General features: G+C 37.9%; 1 protein-coding gene across 6 annotated transcripts in view; it reads right to left on the reverse strand.

The window, feature by feature from the left end:
- HBP1 (HMG-box transcription factor 1) overlaps positions 1 to 22193 on the reverse strand; it is a 30680-nt gene that overhangs the window by 5329 nt on the left and 3158 nt on the right. For 2 of the 6 annotated variants that reach the window (XM_061198427.1, XM_061198428.1), the window contains exons 2-9: positions 17480 to 17685; positions 16067 to 16250; positions 13699 to 13927; positions 10724 to 10862; positions 10088 to 10199; positions 9887 to 9999; positions 7298 to 7454; positions 6467 to 6611 (exon numbers count right to left, since the gene is read on the reverse strand). In XM_061198427.1, the coding sequence (XP_061054410.1) occupies positions 6467 to 6611; positions 7298 to 7454; positions 9887 to 9999; positions 10088 to 10199; positions 10724 to 10862; positions 13699 to 13927; positions 16067 to 16235 (1064 nt within the window). In that variant the 5' untranslated portion in view covers positions 16236 to 16250; positions 17480 to 17685. Of the gene's footprint in view, positions 1 to 6466; positions 6612 to 7297; positions 7455 to 9886; positions 10000 to 10087; positions 10200 to 10723; positions 10863 to 13698; positions 13928 to 16066; positions 16251 to 17479; positions 17686 to 19439; positions 19535 to 22193 lie in introns of those variants that run through there. The other 4 variants (XM_061198425.1, XM_061198429.1, XM_061198426.1 and 1 more) reach the window with 3 other exon arrangements.

The raw sequence follows: 22193 nt of genomic DNA on the forward strand, positions 1-22193 counted from the left end.
GACATGTAAATACAGTCATACATGCATTAGTCTCCCCTAAAGGCTATCCATATATTATAACAGCCTAATAACTTAAAACCCCACATTGATCAGGAAAGGCCACATTTTGTTAGGTATGTTCAGTTTATATAGGTATATAAGCTCTCCACATCATCTCATTTTCTCAACAAGCTTGCGTGGCGATTATCATTATCCTCTCTTTATATGAAGAAACAGGCTAAAAAAGATAACGTATTGTTCACCCAAGGCCTCACAGCTACTAGCTCTCAACCCAGATCTGTTTGTCCAGCTCCAAAGCCCCAGGTTTCCTCACGAGTACCATGGTACTCTGCACTGCTGTTGGCAAACCTCAAGGTGAATAATCATCAGATTAACTGAAAACATCATCTGAAAATTAGAAATAACGTAGACCACAGCCTAAAAGTATACCTGTCAAGAGAATTCTCTTGTTCCAACTCTGTTAACTTCTACTGCTTACACTGGTAATCTCAGCAGAAAATGTTTTACTTCAACCCCAACTCCTCTTTCTCTCCCTGAAACAGAGGTTCTGGCAGTCCATCAACAGGTTGATAATAGCTACAGGAATAGTATCCGCCTACAGGTGAAGCAATGTGCGATTATGGATGATTCTGACGTATGGAGAGCTACGTGAGTGAGGTGCACGCCATTCACTGCACACAGTAAAAATGACTTTTACCAATTATCAACCACACAACATCTGCTTTTTTAAAGGTATTACATGAAATAAGTGTACTTACGAGTATGACTCCAAAATCATCCAATAAATGCTTAGCAATCAGTATTATGCCACAGAAATAATTTTTGCTATCTGAAGCCCCTCTCATATGTAATTTAGAAAAATAGCAAACTTATGCATTTGTAAATGAACCTGACACAAAATTATTAATTTCTACTGCAGGAAAATAATTATAATTTGAAATACCGAAAGATTTAAAAATAGGGTAAGCTAATTGACTACTGAAATTTGAAAACTCCACCATCTAGTGGTACAAATATAACCGTCATCCATTTCCATTATGGATACAATTTAAAGTAGCTTGAAATAGTCAATCACAGAATTCAGATTTTGACATGACTACAGCATTATATTACATAAAATATCTTTTTAAAAAAGCTTAATTTTTTGCTATACTGAGCATTCGCTCTCTTTGCTATCTGTTCCTAAAATGTGCCTTATTTCACCTCACTTCTTTTCTACATGCCATTCCTCGAGCTTAGGATGCCCCTTCCCACCGTCATTGTCTATTACTCTTAAAGAAAAACTACAATAGTATAGTGTCTATTAACCGAATCAGAAATATTAACTCACTTAACCCTCCCTTCAATATGATCCACATTTTACAGCTTTTTTCTTTTTTCTGAAGACCCGTGGAAAAATTAACTTACCCCAGTTTCCGCAGCAGAACTATCGCAGAGCCCGGCTGCGAATCCAGGCGGTCCGCTGCAGAGCCATGTTGCTGACCAGGCTACACTGCCTCCCAACCAGCACCTACACACGGTATCCACGGCCTCATCCATTCCCTGCTCTAGACTGCAAGCAAAGAGGCAGGCCTATGTCTTAACTGATCTTCAATCCCCAATGCCAGCACATACTAGGCTCTCAAAATGAATGACGACTGACCGAGAGGGTAAAATAAATAGTTCTGGAGAACATAATAATATAAAATTTTAATTGGGCTCAAAGCCCATCTCTGCCACTTACTAATGGTATGACCTTGGGCAGGTAACCCTCTAAGCCTCAGCTTACTTAGCTCTAAAATGAAGATAATACATGCTATGCAGTGTTGCACAGCTGGAAGAACAGACTGTATAAAACACTTAAGGCAGAGGTTAGCACACAGCAGGTACTCAACTGGGGTATCAATTGTTACTGTAGAAGTAGTCTAGATTGGTAAAGTGACTGTCCTAAACCTGTGTGATGCCTAGAAGATTGGCCTCAATACCCAATGTCTCAAATGGGCTTCTTCAACTCAAGCTCTCACTTGGAAGCTTCCTTTCTACAATAGAGCCACCTATTGTGTTTAAGAGCTCATCAGGTTATTGCTGACTTCTTCTGGTCCTCAGCAAGCTAACATCTACTCCAGTGCCCTTCCTAGACCAGCATGACCCAAGAGCACCTACTGTGTGCCAGCTGGATACTATAATTTCTAGTCCTCACAACAAGGAGTAGAGTTAGGCAGGTGTTATCACCTCCATTTTACAGTTAAAACACTGAGGCTTGCATTTGCAGCAACATGGATGGGCCTAGAGATTATCGTACTAAGCGAAGGAAGTCAAAGAGAAAGACAACCATATGATCTAAAATACGACAGGGAATTCCCTGGTGGTCCACTGGTTAGCACTCCGTGATTTCACTACCAAGGGCCTGAGTTCAATCCCTGGTCGGGGAACTAAGATCCTGCAAGCCACGTGGTGCAGCCAAAAATAAAAATAAAAATAAAAAATAATACTAAAATAAGATAAAATACGACACAAGTGAACATATCTATGAAACAGACTCAAAGACACAAAGAACAGACCTGTGGCTGCCAAGGAGGAGGAAGAGTGGGGGAGGGAGGGATTGGCAGTTTGGGATTAGCAGATGCAAACTACTGATATTATATACAGGATGGATAAACAACAAGGTCCTACTGTATAGCACAGGGAACTATATTCAATATCCTGGGATAAACCATAATGGAAAAGAATATGGAAAAGAATATATATATGTATAATAAAATTTTTAAAATAACAAGGAAATAGGATATTTCTAATATCACTAAAGTTCTACATTTGCACCCCCAGAAGTAACCATTCTCCTGAACTGTTAATCATTCCCTTAATTTCCCAACAATTTTATTATAAAATTCATTCATAAATACGATAAAAACTGTAGTGACATTAATTATGTTAAAATGGCAATTATATTAACATATAATGTTTCATTGTGCAGAAACGAGTTAACATTGCAGGCTTGCTGTCCTTTCAAAGGGTTACTTACAGGCTGGCCCTTAACTAGCATCTGGAACTTGGATTTCGGGAGAGTTCCCATCATACCCACAGCTGATAAGAGTGGCTCACTGTTCCTAAACTGTATGTACAAAAAATACGGTTTACCCTAAACACCTGCTTTCCTTTTGGAAGCTTTTGGTATATGCCAGGCAGAGGCAGCCTATGCAACCAGCTCCCAATAAAACCCCTGGTGCTGCATGTCTAATAAGCTTCCCGGTAGATAACGATTCATACGTGTTGTCGTAACTCACTGCTGAGGGAAATAAGCTTGTCCTGTGTGACTCCACCGGGAGAGGACTCCTGGAAGCCTGACTTCCCCAGACTTAAGCCCACGTCTTTCCTGTTCACGACTTTGCTTCATATCCTTTCAATGTAAGGTATCATAGCTGTGCGTATGACTAAGTACTAAATCCTGTGAGCCCTCCCAGTAAATCACTGAACCTGGGGGTGAACCTGAGGATCCCTGGCGTAACTGTATAATGTGTATTTTATATACTATAGAAAGATTATATAAGTGTAATTAGATTTATAATTTTATTAGATATATTTCCAAAGAACATCTGATTCCAGACTAATTTTTACTTAACATTATTTCTAAAGTTGATCCATGTTTTAAAATGTATGGCTACGGTTCATTCATCTTCCACTGACAGAAAGAATTCCATTGTATGATTATATCACACTATATGCATTCAGTCTCCAGTGAATGAGTACTGATACTGTTTCCACGTTTTTGCTATCATGAGCAACACGGCTTGAACTTTACACATCGCCTAGTGCATGTCTACAAGCATTTACTTCTCTATGGTGTACATACAGAGGAATGGAACTGCTGATATTCACTGGTAGATAAAGCGAAATTATCTTCCAAAACTTTTTTATCCATTTACACTCTCACCAAACATTAGAGGTATCACGGATCTAAATCCTAAGAATACTCTGAGTACTGGACCTTAACAATGTCTTGTTTTTCAAAAAAGACTGTATAAAAGAGAGTCACACAGCATTTACATTCCAATCTTGCAGATGTTTATTGAGCATATCGCCTGTGCCAGGCCCTGTGCTGGTTGCTTTTTTAAAAATAGTCTCACTTATGCTTTCAAAATAAAAAAACATATTAACCTTCTATTTTATTATATTAAACTGAATTTATTTAAAATCTTCAGGCCAGCAGAAATTCTTGAGAATTCTCTACTTAAAGGCCTATGGATTTGATAATTATCTTAAAGAATGGGGCTTAGGGCTTCCCAGGTGGTGCAGTGGTTAAGAATCTGCCTGCCAATACAGGGGACATGGATTCGAGCCCTGGTCCGGGAAGATCCCACATGCCGCGGAGCAACTAAGCCCGTGCGCCACAACTACTGAGCCTGCGCTCTAGAACCTGTGAGCCACAACTACTGAGCCCATGCACCACAACTACTGAGCGTCAGCTCTAGAGCCCGTGAGCCACAGCTACTAAAGCCCGCACGCCTAGAGCCCGTGCTCCGCAACAAGAGAAACCACTGCACTGAGAAGCCCACGCACCGCAACAAAGAGTAGCCCCTGCTCGCTGCAACTAGAGAAAGCCCACGCACAGCAACGAAGACCCAATGCAGCCAAAAGTAAATAAATAAATAAAAGCTCTTTTTTTTAAAAAAAAAAAAAAAAGAAAAAGAAAGAATGGGTCTTAAAATCCCAGATATCATATACTTTCTCTGGGTTCCTTCTGGGAGGAGGGTGACCAACTGCCCCCGTTTTCCCAGGACTGAAGGGTTTCCAGTGCTGCAGGACTTTCAGTGCTAAAACCAGAAAAGTTCTGCACAAATTCAGACAGTCGGTCAACCTTCTTGAATGTCAGCACACATGGGTTCTTGTCTTATTCTACCACTTACTAACAGGGTGATCTCAGGAAAAATCACTTTCCTCTTTAAGTCTTTCCAAATGTCAACTTTTTGCTGTTTTTACAATTTTTAATCCATGCAACTAATGCCCTTGGTCAAAATGAATAGTAAACGAAGACACAGTTAACTAAAAAAAAAAAAAAAAGATACAATTAACAGACTTATGGTCTGGTTCAAAACAACTGGCCAGATTTAGCAAATTTTTTTTTTCTTAACTATCAAAGATGATCTATTTAATTCCTAGACATATGTGGTATTTTCCTAATCTAATCTTAAATGTTTTATGAAGTCACTTTTCCTACATCACTACTCCATGTAAAAGTCGTCTTTTTTTGAAGTATAGTTGATTTACAATATTGTGTTAGTTATTGGTATACAGCAAAGCGATTCAGTTATATATATATAATATACATATTCTTTTTCAGATTCCTATCCTTTATAGTTTATTACATACGTCCCTGTACTATACAGCAGGACCTTGTTGTTTATCTATTATGTATATAGTAATTTATATATTAGGATCTGTTAATCCCAAACTCCTAATTTATCCCTCCCTACCCCCTTCCCCTTAGGTAACTATAAGTTTGTTTTCTATTTCTGTGAGTCTAATTCTGTTTTGTAAATAAGTTCATTTGCATCATTTTTTAGATTCCACATATAAGTGATGATATATGGTATTTTTCTCTGACTTACTCCACTTAGTATGATAATCTCTAGGTCCACCCATGTTGCTGCAAATGGCATTATTTCATTCTTCATAAAACTCCTCTTGAGGGACTTTCCTGGTGGTGCAGTGGTGAAGGATCCGCCTGCCAGTGCAGGGGACACGGGTTCGAGCCCTGGTCCGGGAAGATCCCACATGCCGCGGAGCAACTAAGCCCGTGCACCACAACTACTGAGCCCGTGTGCCACAACTACTGAGCCTGCGCTCTAGTGCCCGCAAGCCACAACTACTGAACCCGCGAGCCACAACTACTGAGCCCGCGCACCAAGAGCCCGTGCTCCGCAACAAGAGAAGCCACCACAATGAGAAGCCCATGCACCACCACGAAGGGTAGCCCCTGCTCGCCACAACTAGAGAAAGTCTGCATGCAGCAACGAAGACCCAACTCAGCCAAAAATAAATAAATTAATAATAAAAAACTCGAACTATTATTTTACTTTAATTACCAAGTACTTTTTCATTTATTCATATACAGTTGACCCTTGAACACTGTGGGTTTGAACTGCATGGGTCCACTTACACATGGATTTTTTTCAATAGTAAATACTACTCAGTCCATGGTTGGTTGAATCTGCCTACACAGAGGGCTGGCTGTAAGTTATATGTGGATTTTCGACTGTGTAGAGGGTCAGTGCCCCTAACCCCTGTGTTGTTCAAGAGTCAACTGTATATACCTCTTCTAAGTAGTCCTTTTATAATTCTCTGATCTTTAAAGGTTTAACCTCCTAAACAGCAATCATTAAGGAGATTAAGAGTAAACTTTAATTTTTTTTCAGAGAGAAAAAAAAAGAATTCAATATTACCTTTTAAATGTATCAAAAAAAGAAAAAAAAAAAGAATTCAATATTACCTTTTAAATGTATCAAAAACACCTGAATCATCAAAATTAATGGCATCGGGGTGTCCAGGAGGTAGACATACATCACCAACATGAATTTCACAACATGGAATGCCATGCTGTACCACAGTCAAGCTTGGATAAAATGATGACCAACCTAAAGTTAAAGCAAACTATTGTTATATAAAGGATGGAGATTGACAGAAAGCATCCAAATTATTTATTATATGATAGATATGTCACTTCTGAGTCTTAAAAATAAAAAGTATGTGATAGATTTATAACACAAGTCATGTATCTTTGCCACAAAGCAAATCCAAGTGTTTTATTTAAACAATGCAAAACCCCTCCAAAACTAGTTTAATTCAGCATTTTACTAATATATCAAATTCTATCAATCAGCACTTCCACTGACCTACAAGATAGTAAATGATAAATGATGATGATTGAGACCATGAAATAGTCTCTGAATCATTACGTATGACAAGAGTGTTAATGTGATTCAGGTGTAAAGCACATTTGGCCTCAACCAAAATTCAATTACCAGAATATTCCATTCCCCAAACTATATCAAAACAACAGAGAGCTTATTATAGTATGCTACATGAATCTACAAGTTCATACCCACAGGAAGTAGAGCTCCACCTGACTACTGCTAAGACATTTAAACATCATTAGGTATTATTATAAGGCATTTCCTATGGTAGTATTAATTAGTTTGAAAGAAGTTTTCCCTTCAAAAATTTTTTTCTTAATCATCAAAGAATTACGCCACAAGACATAATTATAGATTTAAGAAGCTTTCTTTAAACAGTTACTACAAATTCAAAATTGAAGCCCTACCTTTATTTTTAACATAGAAAGGGTGGTCCAGTTTACACTCTACAGTAAGTAAACCATCTTCTACTGTACCAGGATCAAAAGTCAACTTCAGTACAGACTCGCCAAATGATACACTTTCTTCATGTGATAACAACTTTAGACCATCAGAACCATAGCCCTGGAAATACATGCATAGATTAAATAAATTGGCAATGTTCAATTCAACATGGAGTGAAGTTCCTATTATGTGTAAGACTTTGTGGAAAAGGTAAAAATAAACAAGACAGGATCCTTGCCATTAAGGAGCTTTCGACCCAGTAGCGAAGAAAGGCAGATACTACTACAATATAGAGCCGACTGGAATAAGTGCTTTAATCCAAGTACAAATAATGCTAAATGGAGTTTAATAAAGGGAGATATTAACTCCAAGAGAAAAAGATTGGGGGGGTTTTCGATTCCCATTTGAACTGGAATCTAAAAGAAGAATGCAATTTAGAAAGGTACAAGAACATGCCTTACACCAGGAATAGTTGTGACTAATAACTTCTTTGTAGAGTGCTGAGTATCTGCTAAAAATACAAGATTAGTTCAGAGTTGGGGCAAATAAGACTGCAAAGGAGGGCCCAGTTAGTAAGTAAGTAAGTAAAGGGATCTTAAAGACAGGCAAAGTGCTTAAACTTTCCTTTGAGAAGGTATTGGGAAGTCAATGAAAATATTTTTATTAATATAATTGTTGATTTTAAGATGACGACAAAGACTACAGATAAAAGGTACCTCTAATATTCAATTTGAAGATATAACGAGAGAACCCCATTACAGTCTTGAACTGACAAGTGCAGTGGTGGTAGAACCGGGCTGAATTTAAATTCAACCAATATTTATTGAGCACTTAGTACATGCCAGGTGCTAGGCTCTGAAAACACATGATCCCTACCCTTAAATTCACAGAAAAACGAAGGAGACAGACATGCCAACAGCTAGCTACGGTGTCCAGTCAAAGTAACTAATGAAAGAAAAGGATAAATGTAAAAAATCTTTAAGGAAACAGAATGGATCAACTGAATACAAAGAGAGGAAACAGTCAACTTCATTCATGTTTTGAATGAAGCAATCAAGAAAAGGTTTTGAGGACTTCCCTGGTGGTCCAGTGGTTATGAATCTGCCTTCCAATGCAGGGGACACACGTTCGATCCCTGGTCGGGGAACTAAGATCCCACATGCCACGGGGCAACTAAGCGCGCACGCTCTGGAGCCCACGCGCCACAACTAGAGAGGAGCCCGCGCGATGCAACGAAGAGCACACGTGCTGCAACACAGCGAAATAAATACATAAATATTAAAAAAAAAAAGAAAGAAAGGTCTTGCATCTGGCAATCAAGAAAGGGTAGTAATACTCTTAAAAGGGGAAAAATGGACCTGGATGGGGAAGAAAAAGGTGAATCCAGTGTTGGCTACACTAATAACTAGATTACAGAATCTTCTAATTCTTAGAGCTATAAGAACTTAAAGCTAATCCCAGTTCCATCTTACAGATCAGGAAGGCAACACCCAGTGGGGCTGACAGACTGCCCAAGGCCAGTCATGCAAATTAGCTGCTGGCAGAGCTAGAAAGAGCCCAGCTTTCCTGACTCCAAGACCAAAGCAGTTTCCACGGGCCACCAAGGAGCTGCTGTCGACATTATCATCAGAGAAAAAGTGGTGAAGAGAGTGAGGAAGGGTAGAACCTTATTAACATTCAACATCATGGGCAGACAAGCCACCAGTCGAAACAGACAAGACATCAGAAGGAGAAGCAGGGCACTGCCATGCTACGCAAATCAAGGGAAGACAATCCACTATGTCAAACACTGCAGAAATGTCAAAAAGAACAAGCAGAAGTCTCTTTAGAAATCAAAATAAAGCTAGTAACCTTTGAGACAATTTTAGTAGAGCAGCAGAGGCTGAAGTCGGACTACGGTGAACTTCACTATGTAATGCTTACAGCAAGAAGGGGAGACTGCAGGCAGCCAAGTCAGGACTGCTGTTCTCAAGAGACTCACTAGTAGGGGACAGCAGGAGCAAAACAGAAATTTGACACAAGCACACTTCACATGCCCAATTTCTCTGCCCACAGTGGAGATGGAGAAATTGAAGATTTCAAAGATAAAGGTTTCATCCAACATTTATGCTACTGCTGCCCACTACTGCCTTTGCTTATTGACTTAGAAAATACCAGCATTTTAATGGGTCATTTTAAAAGTAACTCAATCAATTCTCACTTATCCATAGGAGAATTAACCACTTTGTAGATTACCTAAGATAAGGCTTTGGTTTGCTTATTTATTCATTTTGTGTTTAATGCCAGTTTAATTTTCCCCAAAATAAAATGTGTAAAAAGTGCTAAGAAATACACTCTTTTTCCCATCTAACAAAGCTTCATTATAAAGGTAAAACCTAAAGTCACTGCTCCTCTCCATCAGGCTAAGCAACAGAGTCGTCACAAAAGCTCCTCCCAACACGTAAAATGTCATTTAAACATGGAAGCAAATGGGAGGATACACGTGTAGATTAATAATAAACTTATGTTCCCTTTTGAAAGACTTGGAAAAGTTTGAAGAATTTTAAATCAACCTTGTGAGTGCCCATCTGGAGATCTTCCTCATTATCGCAGCCTTCAGTTCTAGCAAAATCTTCCACATCCTGCCATTCCTTATTGCTTCCCTTATGAAAACACAGTCGTGTGCCTACAGTTTAAGTAAAAGACAAGTATTAGATATGTGACTAGTGTGCTTGCTACACAAGTAAACTGTAAAGAATTCAAGCATTTTTTACCTTTCAAAAAACAGTGCCAAGCAGTCGAAGGCCAGGAATTGCACCACCCCAAGTCGTCATCATCCGAGAGGGAGGACATGCAGAAAATGCCAGATTCTGACTCACTGTTTGCCTGTAGAAAAAATATTACAAATTTTCTAGGTTTTTTTTTGTAAGATGTATTTTGTTAATTTGTGTCTTCAGACTATCTATCTATCTATCTACCTACCTACCTACCTAGCTAGCTAGCTAGCTATGCCGGGTCTTAGTTGTGGCATGCCGGATCTAGCTCCCTGACCAGAGATCGAACCCAGGCCCCCTGCATTGGGAGCACAGTCTTAACCACTGGATGGCCAGGGAAGTCCCCAGACTTTCTTATTAGTGGATAACTTAATCATTCTAAACTTAGGGGAAAAAATCGCCTTTGAAAACTGAAGTTCTGGGAAGTTTTAGTTAAATGCATGTTCCCACTGGTAACAAACTTTCCTAACAGTTAATAGAGCTGTACATAAAACTGAATCCAGATCAGTAGGAGAACAGCGAGCGAGACTGTTTCCCATCTGCATGTGCTTCAGGAGAATTGCTTAGAGAGGGAAAGTTAATGTTTTTCAGCTGCTGTACAAATTTCATAAAGTTTAACCTCATGAATAAACTTACCCTTTCGTGTCTGACTGGTGTTTGCTCCTTCCAGTGGTGATGAGGGAAGGCTGGCTCACCCTTAGAAGAGGACACCGGTGGAGGGCGCGCATAGGAATGTAAACTTTTGCTAGTAGCTATGATGTGTACAGGAGATGATCTAAAATAAAGAAACTGTTTTAACCACAAAGCAAAGGTCCTTAAAGTAAAGCTTTCCTTTTGGTGAACTTCATATTCATAACACCAATGTTATTACATATAAGACACCTATAGGAAACACTAATAAAGCCATCAGGGTTTCATCTATAGTATGTTGTTCCTTAACATCTTCCCCAAACCCTCTTCACACATTTTAAACACTGTTTTCAGATTAGATAATATACTTTAAATTCCAAATTACTGTTTCATTTACTCATTCACTCATTCTTATATCACTAAGTACATACAAGTGTGCAGTTTCATTCATGAAGGATGATGCCCCTTTATGCAGGGCTCCTGATCCCTTTCTCTCTCCTACTGTGATGTGGTCACCAAATCTCGGCCCTCCAAGCTCAACGTGACCAACACGGAACTCTTTACCTACCAACCACCTGTATCACTGGGCAGATACAGTGAACTACCTGAAGCTAAAATGTTTAAACTTTTTATAGTAGAAAACAGCCTATTTGCAAAGCATCTACACATAAAGCCAGCTACTTCTGCCCCCAGGATCACCTTAAAAAGTAAGTTACCTCTTGCCCCGCTTTCCTGTCAAAAGTCTCTTTACCAGGCAGTGCTCCCTTCAGAGTACACGGGGCTCCCCAGAACACACTAAGATCCTTCCCCCACAAACATATAAGAGGGGTAACAGTAAGCAGCAAGCCCATAAAGGACAACCAGTAAGGTATACTGACTCGGGAGTTTGGAAAGCAGCAGAAAGGAAAATTTCAGGGTCTAACAAGTAAATCTGAAGGTCCCAAATCAGGACAATTCTCTGAGATGCCAACTAAGGATTTGGTCCTTAACAGAAAAATGTTTACACATGTCTGTACTAATCCTCTTTCTAAAAAGAGGAGGGACATCTTACTTTCCAATTCTTCCCTTATTCTCTGAGAAATCTGATTAGCCCTCATTTTTTTAAACTTAATTAACATTTTTTATTATACCTTCGCAGAAATTAATTTTTAAATGAGGATCTATATATAAAACCGTACGTTGCTTTCATGTTCATAACACTTCTTAAGTAAAAAGCCCTCAAATTTCCATGCATTTTTAGCTTACTCTCCAATCAACTTTGGATTTCAAAATACAAATACTTAATATTTCATCTTTGCCCAATTTCTTCCTTTTATTACACATTTACATCTTTATGAAGTATAAGAGAATGGCCAAACTGCTAAAAATTCCTTAAGCTCATTTCTGCCTTCGTGACTAGTAAAAGAAAATGAGTTTATCAGTTCTTCTGTGTAACCCATTTAAAAGAGAAGTAACAATGTAATGTTCTAAAATGTATATGGCCTAAATGTTCTGTAAAAATTAATATGCTGCATGTGTCTGAATTACTAACACCATGGTCTCTTCATCCCTCTATCTATGCAGGGATAATATAAATTTTACCTGTCCTCAACCCCTTGGTACTGTACAGTTACAACTTCAGGCATCCCAAGTTCAATAACTAACATAGTTTAACACTCTACAAGAAGTCACAAGAACAGCCACTGACTGTGTTAGAAGGCAGGCAAGACAGCAGAGCGTGACTTTTGGTCTTGTTCCCTAGGAAGAAGGGAAGCATAGAAAATGCAGCAGAGAGTAATCTACATCTTTAGGGAGCTACTCCTTTACTTGTTTTTTTTTTTAACATTAATTTTCTTCTGAGGGTTTTACTCAACTTTCCATGAACTAAATTATTAATCCTCATGAGTTTACTGTGAAAAATGAAAAGTACTATCTCTAAACTAAAATTGGGGAAAAAAGAAAGTCCAATAGTAAAATCAGGGGTTTTTTTTTTTTTAATTGTAAAACAATTTTTCACTTTTTGACTATTAAGATTACAATGAAAACTGGGACAATAAAGGAAGTAATACTTTGAAAGGCAACTTTTCATTCCTGTGGAACTCTTCATGGATTAAACTGAAGTTAATTAAATTGAATTTGCTCTAATCAAAACCAATTACCTTGCTGAATAGAAGAAAAACAGTGTAACTTGCTGGGCTTCACACCTAACAAGTTTATTCTTTAGCAAAGAACTATACTAACTTAGGAACACTACCAAAATTCAGTTATTCCTACATCACCTATTATGGACTCTGGTCTACCCACCCACATGAGTGCAAACCTGGGTATTTCTCTTCCCTACAAACTATCATATTTATCTACGTCTTTTTACATAGCCAATTTTATAATTTGGGGGACAATTAATAAAATATTATCCATTTAAGTCTCTCTAGGAATATTAGTTGGAAGCTTCCATAATTTCATAGCACCATTAATTCATTTTCTTAAACTCTGGTCTGGGTATATGAAACAGTGGTTTCTACCAATAGGAGTCTACTTTTGTAAGTTCAACATTTTAATATTAGCAAACATATAAATAACATAAGGCCACATACACTGTGGAAAAAAATAAACCTAGACCAAAGGGAACCAAACTCAAGGTTGATAAAAGTTTAAAATATGTCTATTTTAATTATGATTCTTTAAACAATTATAATTTTCATCTAAGTAGAAATATATAATAAAAGTATTCTTGGTCTGATGTATTTTTTTATGACTTTAAACCATTTACAAATATTTTTGACTCTGCTCTTCTCATATCACTTTTATCTAATTCTCAAAATATGAAATCATGACATTGGGTGAAATAGCTCTTTGATTATTTTAAGACAAAGAGCTTAATTCTAATGACTTTGATAAACCACTCATGAGATGGTCAACAGCATTATTACTTTTAAAACTAGAAAAAAAAAGCATTTTGTAATGATAAAAGTTTTCAATTAAAATACAGCGCATGTTCCCACCTGTTGTAAAATGAGCACTGCATAAGTGGGCTTTGTGGACTGGTGGCGATATTTGCTAATTCTGTTAGCCAATCCACCTCATTTTCACGGTAAGTGTTTTCTGATATTTCTGAGGTATTCTGGTTCCAAGAAGGTCTTGGATATTCTTGATGTGACACATCTGAACTTAGCTGGTATATGGCAGATTGAGCAGGATCACTCTGAACAGCCTGAAGTTCAGGAAGATCATCTGCAAATAAGCACACTCAAGATTATAAGACGGAAATTACTAATACAGGGAACAATTCTACAATCACAGTTGGAAGAGAGGTCCTCAAATTTAGCTAATTAATTTTGTGAGAGGAAAAGTGTAAATTCAAAATGTTTTCTTGAATGAAAACAAGTTTCAACTGAAAAAAAAAAAATGTCATCTTATACATTTAAGGGCCAACAGAGTCTGACAGAAAAGTAAACCTAGTGAATATAAATGGATTAATGACTTCACTACTCAAACCATGTAACTACCACAACTGTTCACCAACTGTTCTGTTTGTGTTTTCTGACTTTTTCCCCCAGTTTTTTTTATAGCTCACCTGGGAATAATCCATATACCACTGAGACATTTTTATGTTAACATGTTAATGAGGAAAAAGGCGTTTTATGGGTACACAGATGTACTTATTGTTCACACACTTGAACCTGTTCAACAAGATTACTGCAATAAATGAAAACAACAATTTTCAAAGATGAAACCTAGATCATATTATATATTTTCAGGTACTACTTGTTAGACTTTATCTATGCTAAATTATTTCTTTTTAATGAGAAAGTCTGAACTCAGTAATATTTATTATTTTTTCCAGAAAGTGTGTTCCCGAAAGGTAGTTCATGACGGACTCTCAGCTACCCAAGAAAGAAAACGAGAAATAGTACCCAAGGACCACTCATGTACATGCCAAGGCTATGAACACTGTAAGATAGACTGAATTCTAAAAAATTGAATTAAAAAAAAAGAAAAAAAAAGGAGGGGAGAAAAAGCGTCTTGCAGGCCTTAAAAAAGAAAAAGAAAAACAACAACCAAAACAACCCTCTTTAAACACATACCTACAAACTCTACAGATCCACTGGGTCTCTTCAATATGTAAGTCAAGAAACTCTTCTAGTGTTGAGAGTTCTCCTGAACTGTCACTATGAAAGTACATACTCCTAATTCCTATTCAGGGGAATATCCCGGAATAGCTCACTAAAACAGAAATGTCTTACAAGTACTGATTCAAGACATCCATTCATAAAAGTGACTAGAAGGTATCCCCCCCTTCACAGAGCAGCTAAAATATCACACCAACTTATGATAATTCCACTCTGTAATTCTCATGGTGGTGGAGCTGTTTCCCTTCCCTCACTGCCAACACTGTTCTTTGACTATCTTTATTTACTGTAAAGGGTTCATTTCTGTCTTTCAAGTTAAGGAAACTACTTTTAAACTGAAGTCATGAGGGGTGGTACAAGTTTTTGACCCCCTGAGCCCTAGGCTCCTGATTTCCTCCTGAAACCTAAAATGTGACAATGGAGGAATCAACTACCTGATTGAACTGGGGCTTCTTGCTCAATAGTAACCACTCCTCAATGAATATTCGGGCCCAGCAATCTCTTAGCATTCAAACAGGTTATGTCCCAACACCTTTAAGATCTCCAAATTCCCAAAGAAGACACCAGCATATAACCTCCTCTACTTCATCATTTATAAAATGAGGACACTCACATCTCAGGTTTTTGGGAACATCAGAGAAAAATGCACATTAAATGGGGACAAAGCCAAGATGAAAAGTGGGCAGCAAGCCAAGATCACTCATCACCTGTTCACTGTCTTCAACAGCGACCTCAAAGCAATACAATTCAAAGTCATACCTCAGCAAACCTACACACTTCTACAGATCACGTATCTTTGGAGTAGCTCAGCAGTAGTGATAATCACAAATGTCAGATCCTCAAATTTCAAGGGTCCACTGTAATTTCCCCATCATACCAACAAACCAGGCGTGAATAGTGGCCAGCATAATTTGCTGAGCTCACATGGATATTTCAAAAGTAACATCTTTTGAAAAGCCACACAGCAAGGTTTTCGTAAGGTGGTCAAAGGCTCATCTTTATCCACAAAGGCAGTTTAGTTTGAAAATTTGTAAATGAGTCTCTATGATAACCATAAATAACCCCAAGTTAGGTTGGTTTTAAGTAATACCTCACAAGCAATAATAAGAGAACACTGAAAACTCCTAATGTACAAAAACTTGACATACTTTTTATCAGTTCAAGGTAGGTGGAAAAGCTAGCTAAACATGAAAGTCAATCTGAATCTCAGTGAGCTTCCTAAAAACTGAATTTTGTTTACCAAGCTCCATGTGCTCATCACAAGAGTTGTATCCAGGTGAGGATGGCAAATTTTCATTACACTGCAGCAACTCCAATGAGTCATTCATTCCTGAAGCTCTCTTGTCCATTACTAGCAGGAGTTTCTGTACTGCATTAGGCACCTGATTTGTCTTCACTTCCCACACCATGTTATGGTGCTCCGACTTAAAAATAATATAAGAAAAAAATGTCAAGTCATGTGATTTGGAAATAATGTAAGTATAAAATCAATCAGAGACATCACAATGTTGTATCTTTAATCACACATTGCTATCTGTATCCCCCTCAAAACCTTTAGACATGGATGACTGAAGGTCTATTCTATTTTGCACATTTTTTGGAAGATTCTATTTTAATTTCTCTAGTATTTATCAACTGTGTTCATTATTTTGTTTTCTCATCTTCTGAAAGTGAACAAGTTTAACAAACTTAAAATTACAGTCTCTAACGAATATTTTAAAAAGAGTTTCTTGGGACTTCCCCGGCAGTCCAGTGGTTAAGACTCTGGGCTTTCCACTGCAGTGGTCACGGGTTCGATCCCTGGCCAGGGAACTAAAATCCCTCATGCCGCGTGGCAGGGCCAAAAGAAAACACAAAAAACAAAACAGACAAAAAAATAAAATAGAAAAGTTTCTTAAAATGGCCATATACTATACTTCTCATAAAAATAAAAATGTTTTCTTAATGAGAATTTGGGACCTAACCATACTAAAAAGATACCTGACCTTCTGAATAGGCTACAATTTTTACAAAGATGAATAATATAAAATGTGGTTATACCTTTTACACTCTTGCCTTTGGATGATGATCAAATTAGTTATTTAACATGGGTGACAGAAGCAGCAAGATTTCCTGATTTCTCAGGATCTACTCCAAATCTCATTTTTAAAAAGTTCTAATGAGTTAATATGAAATACATATATAGTTTTTTTTTCTCAAAATAAAACAGAATATACTGCTGTTAAAAGTCACCAAAAGTCGGGAACTCCCTGGCAGTCCAGTGGTTTGGACATGGCGCTAACTACTACCGGGGTTAGCCGAGGCCCGAGTTCGATCCCTGGTCAGAGAACTAAGATCCCGTGGTGTGACAAAAAAAAAAAAAAAAAAAGTACCGTAGAAGTCAGGTACCCTAGCCCAGGCTGACCAAAAAATGCAGTGAAAAGACATTTATACCAGAGCTTTCTAAGCCATGTCATAATCACCAACAAACACTGACAGATTTTTTTCTACGAAGGCGTTTCCCCATGAACTTTTAAATTATGAAATGTTATCCTGACTATAAAATATATGACCACTGTGGAAAAAAATGAAAAAAGCTTTTCTTAAAAAAAAAAAAGGAATATAATAGTTATCTCTCTTAAAATTTTTATTTATTATTTATTTATTTATTTACTTATTTATTTATTTATGGCTGCATTGGGTCTTCGTTGCTGAGCGTGGGCTTTCTCTAGTTGCGGCGAGCGGGCTTCTCATTGCGGTGGCTTCTCTTGTTGCGGAGCACGGGCTCTAGGCACGCAGGCTTCGGTAGTTGTGGCACACGGACTTAGCTGCTCTGTGGCATGTGGGATCTTCCCGGACCAGTGCTTGAACCTGTGTCCCCTGCATTGGCAGGCAGATTCTTAACCACTGCGCCAGCAGGGAAGCCCCTGTAATAATTATTTCTAATCCCACCAACCCGAGTTAGATACTATGACATTTTGATGTATTATCTTACAATCCAATCTCTTTTTCATGCACAGACCTATGTTTTACCTAAATAAAATCATTTATTTTTCTTCATACTTCATATTATATATATTAATAGTTGAGACCTTTTCCTTAACATAAGTTTATAAGCATTTTCCTATGTCACTAATTTTTTCAAAGATCTATTTTAAATAGTTAAATAATATATATCATCAGGATGTACCAAAATTTATTTATCCCTCCTATTGCTAAACATGTTCCCAGTTTTTCCAATCTTCTAAATAACAGTGAATTTACATTCTTTTTTTTTTTTTAAGTATTTGCTTATATCTGGTTATTTCTTTAGATTCCCAGAGACAGATTAGTAGTTGGATGGCAATTAAACATCTTCTTAAGGCTTTTGACACATACAGCCAAACTGCCCACTGCCTTACTTTATTTCTAATATTTTATTTCAGATGCTTTCTGCCTGTACTCCTCAAATATTACCCATTTCTTGGGCACTTAGAGCCTTACACAATACCGACTGTGAGATGTAGTACGGAGTAGTGAAAAGGGCACTGGGGTAGGTGGAAGGAAACATAGGTTTGACACCAGCTTAATCACTTACTAAATCTATGACCTAAAGTGATTGAGCTTCAATATCTCCATCTGAAAACAGGGCTAATGACTCCTGCTCTTTTCTTCCTGGAACAGTTGTGAGGATGAAATGAAACAAAGTGAGTAAAAAAAAAAATGTAAAATGACTTAAAAAAAAAAGTTTTTTATCCCTAGACTGACATAGGGCAATATTATGCATACTATGGGCACTTTATGTTCTAAACAGAACAGTTATTGAAAACAGTTAACAACAGGAGACCAGACAACTAGCTATTCAGCTTCGGTAATTTCCTCCCTGGGAAATCTGACAAGTTATCCAACACATCTCAATAAAAAGTCACAGACCATACCACTACTTTAAGCAAATAACAGTTTATCTAAAAGATGTGTGAAGCATTCCCAACAAATGAACACTTTTCCAGTAGGTACAAGCTATTATGTAGTGATTAATCACACTCTTATGATATAGTTACAGCAAATCTGCTAGGATATAACAAATAATTTCCTACAAAATTGGTGGCTACAAGAGATGTGGTAACACAAATCGACTTCTTAAGCGTAAGTAGCCAAATCCTGATTCTGAGCCTCCACCTTCTCACTGCAAAAGCCAAGCAAACTTAGCTTGATCTGAGATTCTCGACCCTGGTGGCACACAGAACCATGCCTGCTTCAAACCAGTGAGGCCCAGGCCCCACCTTCCTTCCGAAGCATGTGGTTTATTTGGTCTGGGGTACAACCCTGGTGCACTGGTTTTTACTTGTTTTCTTTCAAAAGAACCCCTGGTACGTTGTGAGAACCAGCAGGCTAAAAATGATTGCCACATTCCTTTTTATCTAAATATATGTGTGTGTATATATATATATTCATTTATTTAATACATATTATGTACAAGGCACTATACTAGATGCATTGATGAACAGTTGATCATGAATCTCAAGGAATCTTCACTTAAGTGGAAAGATATAAGCAAATGACCATAGTTCTACAGAGCCACGGCTTGGCTATGAACAGGTAAAAAGGAAGGATGGGAGGCTCCCAATGAGAGAAACTCACATGAGCAAACTCACAGAGTTAGCAAAGTACCGGATGAAATCAGAAGAACATAGAAGCCAGGAGGCAGGATGGCCTGTGTGTCTCCTGGTCATCCATCAATACTAAGGCTGGAAAGGTAGACTGGGATCAGAATCTTCAATCCTAATTTAGGAAAACTGGTTAGTTGGTTTGTTTTTTGTAGACAAGGATAAGGACTTTGAAATTAGACTACTGAGTTTGTATTTGCTACTTGCCAGCTATGTGCCCTGGACAATTTATTTAAAATCTTTATGACTTGTTGTAACATGTAAATAATAAAAGCATCTGTATAGGTTGTTGTAAAAACTCAGTGAACTCATAAATGTCAAAAGCTTACAATAGTGCTTAACAGAGCAAACTCTCAATGTAGACTGGCCAGTATTATTATTAGCAACTAACAGACAATGGGAACCACTGCATACTTTTGAACAGAGGTCTAAACATTTTTTTGAGTCTACTTAAAAAACCATACTGAAACACGACATGAGTATGCAGGAACATCTAAAACAAATATTTAAGGGAGAGTGTATTAAGAGTAGAGTATATTCACATTCCCAATTTCTGTCTATGCCACTAGCTCCCAGCCTCCTTTGAGAGTCCTTATGAGGGACTTCCCTGGCGGTCCAGTGGTTAAGATTCTGAGCTTCCACTGCAGGGGGTCCGGGTTCGATTCCTGGTTGGGAAGATCCCGCATGCCCTGCGGTGTGGCCAGAAAGTCCTCATGAAAGAAACGGTAATTGGTAGTATCAGTGCAGACTCCTTGTTTCGTAATGCCCCAAACGTGAGAGGAGCTAGTTATTCTGTGTAAGTTCTTGGAACAGCCAATATTAAGTTTAGATAGCAGATTTTAACTCTTTCCACAGAAAACTTTTCAACATCTTAAGTACAGAGAACACAATTTATCCTGACTTAATGACTCAAACTCCATATGAACATCTGTACATGCCTCATATACAGATGTGATCAGCATAAGTCAGCCCAAGCTGCAATCTTAAACTTGAAAAATTTCTCACTTTTCCCCTTTATTATGAAATTCAGAGTTGTGCTATACATATATACCTCTTCTCAGAGCTCTCCTTACGGGTAGGAAGCAGAGCTGCAGTTAGTTTGTGGTGTCCTCCCCTCCCTCTGCAGGGCCCTTTGGTTTTCTCATTCTTCCCAGCTAGGTTTGCTCTCCCCCTCAGCAGGTCCCGGGTGCCCAGTCACCATTCACTCTGCACTCATATCTCCTTGCAACTTCTAGCATTTCTTCAGCACTCTGTCTTAGTAATCTACCAACATCCCATCACAATACTCTTTAAATGAAGTTGGAAAAAAACATTTTAGTTTCAAAGCAAATAACAAAAGGGACCAAATAAATATTTGTTGAACTTGAGTTCTGTGTGTTTTCACCTCTCATTGCTCAAGGCTATCAAAAGTTTGGTCTTGAGATAGTGGAGGTTTTCCTTCTGTAAACCTCCTGTACAGTAAACGGGAGCCTAGACTTCAAGTCAACAGACCTGAAATTCACCTGCTAGCCAGGTAACCTGGGGCAGGTCGCTTAATCCCAAGGTACCTCTACTTATCTCACAGGGCTGTTGTGAGAATTAAATAAAATACATGAAACCAAAATTCAAGCCCATACACAAACGTAAGTTTTTTGTCTCTCAGTTTTCTGTCAAACTATAGTATTTGGGGGAAACAAGGCTTCTGATACCGTAAAAGAACACCAGAAGAGTCCGTACTCAAAAATAACTCCCCACATACATTACACCAATTAGATATTCATTATGATAGACAAGCCTCTCTTTCAAATTTCTCCTGGTAGAGCTAACGCTATTGTTCATTCATGCTTTTGTATACCACTTTGGTATTACAGGATTGGACATAGCTCATCTTGTGTTTTAGTTAACTCTGGACACGTCAACTCTTCACTAGATCTGTGAATTCTCAAAAAGGAAGAGTAAAATTCTCCAGCAGTTGTACTTTGAAATGTCATGTTCAATATTACAAATTTGTATTTTATTGGGTGGGGATGAGAAGGCCCTACTGCATTTGTTTTGCAAACTTTCAGAAGTAAATATCCACAAAATCTTAGGAAGAGGAGAGGAAGAGATGCCTAAAAATAGCCAAGTCTCACTGAATGAAAAAGAAGGAAATTAGGTTTTACTAAATGCCTATCTACTATGTGCCAAGCATTTCCACATACTTCATCTAATTTTGTATAAACTTCAAAATAGCTCTGAACAAAATATTATTCTGGATGAGGAAGGACTTCCCTGGAGATCCAGTGGTTAAGATTCTGCGCTCCCACTGCAGGGGGCACGGGTTTGATCCCTGGGTCAGGGAACTACGATCCCGCATGTCGTGCAGCACAGCCAAGAAAAAATATATACATCATAATAATATTCTGGATGAGAAAAACAGGGCTCTAATGACTGAATGGGACCATTTTCTCTTCAAAAAAAAAAAAAAAGAAACTGAGAAAAAGGACAAAAGGGATAGACCAACATAAGTTAGACATCTAACTTCAACTACGTTCAAGTGCCAATTCTTCCCTGACTCCTTATCTTTCCATCCTCATTATGGACATCAAGGAAAGGATCTTCTACATGCCCTCCCCTAATCCTGAAGAACTTCTATATCAAGCTCAAACTGTTTGTGGGGAGAACGTGAAGAGACAGTAATCTGCAATTACTTTATAACTCTAACATGAGGAATTGAAGTCGTATTTAAAATGGATTACATAATTCCAAGCTAAAATAAGCCTC

This window comes from Eubalaena glacialis, chromosome 8 (genome assembly GCF_028564815.1).
Source record: "Eubalaena glacialis isolate mEubGla1 chromosome 8, mEubGla1.1.hap2.+ XY, whole genome shotgun sequence".
Classification (NCBI taxonomy): domain Eukaryota; kingdom Metazoa; phylum Chordata; class Mammalia; order Artiodactyla; family Balaenidae; genus Eubalaena; species Eubalaena glacialis.